The following is an 8,405-nucleotide window of genomic DNA, read 5'->3' on the forward strand; positions in this document are numbered from 1 at the left end:
TATGCAATGTGAGCTGGCAATGAGATCTAGTTTAGGGAGTGAGAACATGTTTGCGGTGACACTAAATAATGTCAAATTAATCCTCATTTGGCAAAAGTCCCAACGTAACATTTTATGACAAACAGGATGTGTACAATTACATTTCAATTGGGCTTCTGGGGCGAAGAGCACGACAGCCATCACTGAAGCCTTGGTTCACTCACTCATCTACATGCATTAGCCAATGGGGGCGGATGCATCAGCCGCTGCTAACTGCATTTATTATGACTGTGACATGTTGATGGTCAATTTTTATGCCGATTGTTGTCACTCATTAGCAAAGGGCAAACGTAACTACGTAAGAGGAAAAAGGAAAAAGGAAAGAGCATAAATAACCCAGCACAGTTTTTCCCATGAGGAAAGCTGGTGTTATCTTCGGATTGGCATTTTTGGCATTTTCTTTTTTATCTAATGGGGTCTTGAAAAAACATTTATCAGCTGCTACGGTAATTTGTAAGCACAGACACAGACTGCTGTGATCATTCTTTTTGTTGAACTACCTGCAGATTCCCGAGATAGCAACCTCGGGTCTTGACCCCATTTATTATCTCCTACTGCTGGCTTGTCAGACCAGCCAAAGACTTGTCAAAGACGCAGTACTTTGGTTGATTGTCTGTATGTGCTACTATGCAAAGACGAAGCGCAACCCTCATAATGGTTTTATCATTCCCACAACCACCACTGACCTCTTATTGCTCTCAGAGGATTCAAGCAGTGCCGAGTCCTTGCTGTTGCCGGTGGAGCTTCCCATCGACTCGTGGCCGTTGCTGTCGTTTCCATGACTTTCATTGCCGTGGCTTTCATTGCCGTGTGATTCGGTCCCACTCCCGCTCGATCCGCTACTCTTCATCTCCACATCCTCCTCGGGTAGTGACCGAGAGCGAGCGTTCTTGCGATGGTTGTCTGGTGAAGCGGGAGGGTCCTGATCGCTGCTGTCGCTGCCCTCAGAAGGGAGGCCCAGGTCAGGCCTACCTTGGCTGAAGGCACCCATACGGTGCAGCTGTGCCATGGAGCTGCACCCTGAGTCCCTCCTTGGGATAGAATTGCATGAAGTGGACGCTCTGCAACTCGAGGCTCCATCCTGATCTTCCAAACCTGGGAAGCAGTAGGGCTTGGAGTCTGAATCTTCTGACATCAGGAGATCTACACAGGCCTTGTTCCAGGTTAGTTTACTAGATGATAAAAAAAAAACCAATTACCCCATTTTTACAAGGGTAATAGCCGAGGGAAATAAAGAAGAAGTGGACTGATCTGCGGAGAGAAAGAGAGTACACATGTTAGTAATGAAGTAAAACTTGTCCATTCCACATTTTATGACTGCATTATATGTAAATAAATGGGTAATATATGATGGAATGAAGTGATAGTGGAAAAAAAAAACCCTGAGTCAACTAAGTTTTGATGTGCTATTATATTATTGTTAATGCCAACAGAAATTGAATTCAATAGATGCCTGGGTGAAGCAAGGTCAGTCAAACACATGCTTGCGAGATTGGTCAGGATTACTCCAAACCATACGCAATTTGCATTTAATTAGTCAAAACATAAAGAACCCACCAGCATTTCATTTGCAGACAACAACAACATATTTTTAGAAAGTCTTTGAGACACAAATCAATGCTGCGCCCATCATTCAAAAAGCTGTCTCGTCGTTGTCTGGTATGAAATCAGAGCACATTGTGCTCTTTGACCCCTGACCTGTGAAGAGCCCTGCAGATTCTTCTCTGATGTACTGTAAAAATGGCTCTGTGGTACAGACAGCGTGGCCTTTAAGAACAGCAGGCCTGTCCCATGTGAGCCCACCAACCCTTTCAAAGGATCTTTCACTCTGGGACACATGAAACACCAGACAAGCTGAATGCCATCATACACTGCAGGCCAACAGTGAAGGGGCTTTGGCCTGTTTTCTGTGGTTTTTTGACAAACTGTGCAAAATCTGTGCTCTTTTAAATAATGATGCAGTACAAAAGCCAGATTCCCAAATACTGGTGGTTGGAATTACTTCTGGTTACAGTAAGTGACGCAGAGCTCGGTGAGAACATCAACAGTGTCGTGTTTGGAGTAAACAAGAAAAAGGCCATGGTGATGGCTATGATCAGAAGAAGCGGCTAAAAGTTTTTTCCCTCAACAGGCCGTTTCTGGAAATTGATTTATCAGCAGCGAAACTCTTTCTAAAGGGCAGCACTTTGAATCACAGCTAAAGACTGGAAATTTACAAGAGAATTTGCACAGTCAAATCAGTCAGGTGAGAACCTTTGTGAGAGTCACGTGTATGACATGTGCAAGACCAAATGGTATAAAAGGCAGATTAAAAAGGCAGTATGTGCTGCTTCACTCTGTAATGATACAGAATTAAACTAATTACGCACAGTGATGCAGTGTAACCCATGGTTTGTATGATTGCTTTGGTGTGCAAGTACTTTTCACTAAACTAAGTTCAAATATTGTTTTTTTTTTCCTTTTAGTCAAAGAAAGATGAATGTTCCCAAAACATATATTCAAACTTGAGATTTACAGTCATTCAAATAAAATCTTATCAGTCACTCAGTTCTGTTTCTGGGCAGCATGTTGAAGTTAAAGCCACACTGTGCCCGTGTTTAACCTCTAGTCTTGGATGCCTTCCAGGAATAATCTCCCTCGTCACTAGAATGCCTTTCCCCAGCCATGCAATGGAAAATGTCTATATTCTCCTCAGCCTGAAGACACACGGCAGCTCTATGCCCTCTTTAAGTCACTAAGCCCGGAAGCAGAAGTGGATTTAGCCTCACAGAGTTAGCTTTTCAACGTCAAGCCCATAGAAGTGCAACGACTTTTACGTAGGCAGGTGTTTGGATGTCACTAATGTTTGTTGTCTATTGATCTGGTAATGACCTGTTTGAAAGGTGTGTGTGTGTACAGTATGTGACAAAAAAGTTGCTGGCTTGACAAAAATGTGTTTTTCATGTTGTTTCTGATGGGTTTTTAAAACTGCAGATTTGTCCTACTTTCTACTCACGTTGCACCTGATCGATAAGTTCGACCATCATCTGTTTGTCTTTTACTTAAAATAGAACACAGGTCAAATTAGACAGAATGACTGACAAGAATTGAGCAAGCGCAGAGGGATTTGATACTTTTCTTAAAGCACGATACAACTAAAAACACAAGGACCACACAAGCAGCGCGACTCAGTTTCTCAAATTCACACAAAAATATTATTAAAGATACAAAAAAAAGAAAAGAAAACAGAAAAATTTGGCTCATTGAGCAGTTTAGAGTTCAAGGCGAAGGTTGCAACACTGACCTCTTGACTTTGCATTAAAAACGTTATCACTTACTAAACTTTTATTGCATGTGTGCACGTGATTGTCTGCAAATCGGGCTGGCCCATCGATTGCCCAACATCACACAGTCATCCTTACTTTGTCAAGGGTACTGAGGTATTTGCATTAATAATGAGCAGCTCTGTTGGCCTTTTCAAATGGCAGAAAGCAGTTGGCAGTCAGCAGCCTGCATATCCCTGACATGCTGTGAAGTAGGCATATTCTCTCTGTGAACTGGGTCAACGTACAGCCAAATAATAGGGACAATTAAGGGACAAGTGAGCAACTTGTGTTGTAGTTTTTAGACTGCTTGGCAAGCTTAACTGGAGCAGTGAGTTTGGCAATGACTTGTCATCGCTGCAAAGTGAGATGAGCTTTGTGGCTTTTTTTCAGTCTTTCCTTTCACACAAAAAGTCCATCATGATGCACAGCGGACATTATAAATGAAAGAGTTTGTTAAACCCAACATAGTGTACATACTGAACATTCTTCACTGACTGCTGACCAGTTCGTTTTAGTTAAATGGATGGGGTTTTTTGCAGGCGCTGCTGCAGAAGCAAAAAATGCAAAAGCAAGTCTGGTCCAAAGTTGAAGAGCTGACTGGCAATGTTTCTAACAGTCACAAAGTCCAGGAGTTCGCACTGGTTGCCAACTACCTACCAAACATTGACCTCTATCGCTCATTATCATGCCAGTTGGCTCAATACCAGCAGACAGTCGGTTGAGAAAGATACTAAGAGAGACAGTTACCAAACACGAGCAGGATCAGATACTTAGAAAAGCTAAGAGAGAGAAAGTTCATCCATCCTCAAAAATATTCTCCTTGGACTAGATGGACTGCTTTAACTGTCTGTTCTTCACTTTGTTAGGTATTCAACTGCTTCTTAATGCAAATATCTAATCAGCCAATAACATAAGAGAAGTTCGATGCATCGTCAAGACAACCTGCTGAAGTTCAAACTGAGCATCAGAATTGGGGAGCAAAGTGGATTTAAGTGACTTTGAGCATAACACATTGTTGGCGCCAGACTGACTGCTCAAGGATTTGCAGATAGTGGTCAAAAAGCAGACAGTTTCCAGTGAGCTGCAGTTATCTGGGTGAAAATACCTTGCTGATGCCAAAGCTCAGAGGGAAATGGCCAGACTGCTTTGAGCTGGTTTGGAAGGCAACAGTAGCTCAAATAACAACTTGTTACAACCAAAGTATACAGAAGAGTAGTCATGAAGTCAATGGGCTACAGCAGCAGAAGAGCACACTGAACACCACTCCTGTCATCTAAGAGCAGAAACTGAGGTGGTGGTGTAAAGAATGTGAAAGCATTTTTGTTTTTGTTTGCTTTTTGGATCAAGGCCCCCATAAAATACACTCCATCAAATTCTTATTTGGATGGAAGGCTAAGAATGTGAACAGAGACCTGTCACATGTCTGAAAGTAGGCTACATAGTACATGATGGTCCAGCAATGACAATCCAAGCTACTCTGGCAACACTGAGAAGTTTATGTAATTTATTGCTCTACACTACACTATTTTGTTTATGGAAGCTGAGGACTTACTCAAAATAGATCCCCCTCTCTAATTTTTATTTGCGTAAAAGACAATTAACAAGAAAGAGTCAATAAACCCATGCAATAAAAGTCATTAACGGTGGTTCATTTTCAGCATTTACTCTTGGCCTACCACCTGTTAATCGTTTCTCAAAAAAGCCCATGGATGTCTGTTTCTTCTCTGTAGTCAAGGTTACCCGAGGCCACTTCAGCATTTTTGATTGTTCCTTTTTTCCTGTCATTAACTGGGTCTTTTCCATCCAGTTGAGCTGCCAAGGAAGCAGAGGAGAGAACGAAATGGATTTCCTGTTGCCCATTAAGAAACTAATCATCATTTTTAACTGGGTAAGCTCGCAGGGACCTTGACTCATACTCGTCCCTCACGTGACATTTGTGCAGGGTTATCTTTTGGTTATCTTTCACCAGCTTTGCATAATCAATACACACAGGCAGTGACACTATTAAGCTTGAGTTACAATGCAGTTCTTGTCAAAGGAAGCGGTCAGGAAGCCTTTATATCCTCCACTGAGGTAAGCAGACGAGGTAACAGGTGACAAACAAGGTAAGATCAGAAACATAACGCAATTACAGCCTCTGTATTAGCAAATCTTCGCCAACACTTTCAATCCATTTAATGCAATCAGATTCTTCCGGGAACACGATGCTCACTTGGCCTTTCTGAATCTTCAAGGACAAAATGTCCCATTTAGAGCTTAAAACGTTAAAACTAAGGTTGTAATTAAGGTGGCAAATTAAGATTTGATTACATGTGTTCAGCCCCCTGAATCTATTCATCGCTCTAGTCGTCACCGCAGTTTTCCTAGACGGCTGGAAAAACAGACTGTCTGCAACATATTTCCAGATAACCTTGGTCCTTCTTAGAGTTTTTTTCTGTTTTGTTGCTGGTCTTATTCAGAGTTACCAGAAATATTAAAACCTCCTGCTGCTGACTTAAAAAAAAACCCAACAGACTCATTGTTTAAAAAGTCAAAACTCTTCCAACCTGAGATCCTAACAATAAGACTTAATAAGATCCACTATGTTAGGTACAAATGTCACCGTACTGGTAATACACTGTGAGTACCAGCTGACTTCCAGATGTTTTAACTGCTACCTATACAGGAACCTGAGATTATATCATAATAACTCTCACCAAAAAAAACAAACCATATTACCCATTCCTTACTGCATATTGCATGCTAGACTTGAAATTGAATATGAAAAAGTCCATAAGATCAAAAATGCTCTAGCTTTACAAACAGCTCCATATCAAGCTGTAATTTTATTTCATAACATTCATTGATACTCTGTGCCATCTGCTCACTACGTTCCCCTTCGTGTGATTTTTATGTAATTCATCTTTTCTAGGGGAAATAACCAGCACCAGATTACAAAACTGTGCCAAATGAAAGACGTTCTAAGGATTCATTCATAATTAATCTTTACACACCACAACTGCATAATTAATATGTTTATTACACTTTAATTGGACTCAAAACAACTCGTATAACTGCACAGAAGTAGCTGCAGATTTATGTGCATCGTGCAGAAGGAGTCCATTACATTTCCATTATTATCACACAGGCAGTGTTTCTCAAAGTGTTTCTGGCACTCTGCCCCCCTCATGATGTCTGAGAACCTCAGATTCATGGGGTTGCCCTTGAAACAATGATGCAATAATGACTTTAGAAGCTTAATATAAAAAATAAACACCACTTCAAGATATTTGTCCAATGATTTGTTTTTGTAGGCAAAGTTCTTACACCATCATTTGTGTTACCACAAAATTTAACTGCATGTTTAAATTAGCAGATGGAGGCTGAAAAGCCTAATTTATAAACTACCTATAAGTACTAAAAGAGAGGCTAAAGGATTTAGTCTCAAGGAGTCTGAAGTCTTATGGATTTAATGTGGGGGTTTCCACCAGTGTGTGAATGGTGTGTCTTGCACACTTTAATATGATGGTATGTTTTTACTTTAGTGTCTCAGTTCTTACATGCATGCAAAAAGGTGCAAAACAATGACTTGTATGCACCATGACTCCACTCACGTGCAGACATGACTGCAGTCGCTCTTTGGGATTATTTCATAATTCCCTGACCTACATCTGTCCTTGATGACAGCTCAAAAACTTGCGGTAAATAAGACTCGTAGTGCGCGCGCGCACACCTGCAGAGACCACCTAAGACTTTCTTTGCTGTAGACCACCAGAGTCCAAGCAGAAAATTCCAACTATTTTCAGCACGACTGCATCAAAACTGCTGCACGTTTGCTTTGGCACCTTTCCCTTAGACTGTCCTACAGCACTGTGTGCTTTAAGATGTTTTTAACTATTTATCATAACAATAAACTCCGAGTGACATATGGTTAAAAAAAAGAGAAAGAAATCTGCAAATTCATCTCCTGCTCCACTGCGATTGTGGGCAGGGAGTGCTGTGCCAAGGCAACCGTTCTTATTGCAACAGTAAAACAAAAATGCATAAATGAGATCTCCACTGAGCCCTATTTGCGTCACTCATCTTTCTCCTCCCTCCTCAGTCACAAAGGGCAAGGTGAATACACCCAAATTAAGCCTTCCACGCAGACACTTCTTCCATTAATTATGATCCACATTTGCATGCCGCATTTTGACTTGTCTTTATCCTCTTTTAGCAAAATTAAAAATCAGCATTTACTTTGTTTTCTCTCCAGTCTCCCTTGTAAGGACTTCTGTTGCTGCTGCTGCTGTTGAAGATGAATGAATGCTTTCATATAAGGATTGTCTCACTGTAGCGAATACCAGCAGCCTGACTCTGCCTATTCAGAAAAGCGTGGCGCACAGCCCAGAGGTTTTCTAATAGGAACTGCGTGTGAACTTCTGCCATGTGCTGCTGCAGTAGCCTCTTTATGTAAGTCGTCAGGAGTTTTCATGTGTCAGTGACACTACAAACAGTGCGCCATATGCGACTCTGCCATCGCTGCCCTATGCATCTCCGCCGCTGTGAAATACCTGCCAGATTAAACCCTTATGTTAAAGGTCCTCTGAGCGCAGGCCACCACCGGTATTTCACCTTAAAGTGCGGCGAGTTTCGTTCCGCTCCCGCTGTTACATAGGCACAGCTGGTGTCCCGTTGGAGTCTCCTGACCCCCACGGCAACACACAGTTATGCAACTTTCACCTCCCGCGATCCCACAGCAGAGCCTTTTTACACATTCAGAGCACAGCTGGATAAAAGTGGAGTCGGCTTCACCCCTACACGTTCTACAACCCGGAGAAGCGCTGCAGCGTCTTACGCACCAAAGAAAGATAGAAAAGAGAAACTCCCACCAACCTGACAGAAGGCTGATCGTCTTTAGCTCCGGGTGTCTCCGGGAAATAAAGGCTGGCCTCTGGTGTAGTTCTGCGGTTGGATCCGTGCTGCGATGATTAGCGGGTCCCGACAGCCCTGCGTTCGTCTCTCAGCGATGCCCTCTACCCCGTCCTGATTCCCACTCACACCGGGACTCTGCCCTGGATCTCCAGCGCTGGCAGTGACCTC

The 8,405-nt window shown here is 42.3% G+C and overlaps 1 protein-coding gene across 4 annotated transcripts in view; it reads right to left on the reverse strand.

Annotated features, from left to right (window-relative positions):
- The window catches only part of per2 (period circadian clock 2), a 33,798-nt gene extending 25,393 nt beyond the window's left edge, over positions 1-8,405 (reverse strand). For 3 of the 4 annotated variants that reach the window (XM_085438689.1, XM_085438691.1, XM_085438688.1), the window contains exons 1-2: positions 8,199-8,405; positions 726-1,290 (exon numbers count right to left, since the gene is read on the reverse strand). In XM_085438689.1, the coding sequence (XP_085294815.1) occupies positions 726-1,174 (449 nt within the window). In that variant the 5' untranslated portion in view covers positions 1,175-1,290; positions 8,199-8,405. The remainder of the gene's footprint in view (positions 1-725; positions 1,291-8,198) is intronic. The other variant, XM_085438690.1, reaches the window with a different exon arrangement.

Source organism: Copadichromis virginalis, linkage group LG18, assembly GCF_057382275.1.
Source record: "Copadichromis virginalis isolate Kocher_CV1m ecotype Utaka linkage group LG18, C_Virginalis_male_GT1.1, whole genome shotgun sequence".
In the NCBI taxonomy this organism is placed as follows: domain Eukaryota; kingdom Metazoa; phylum Chordata; class Actinopteri; order Cichliformes; family Cichlidae; genus Copadichromis; species Copadichromis virginalis.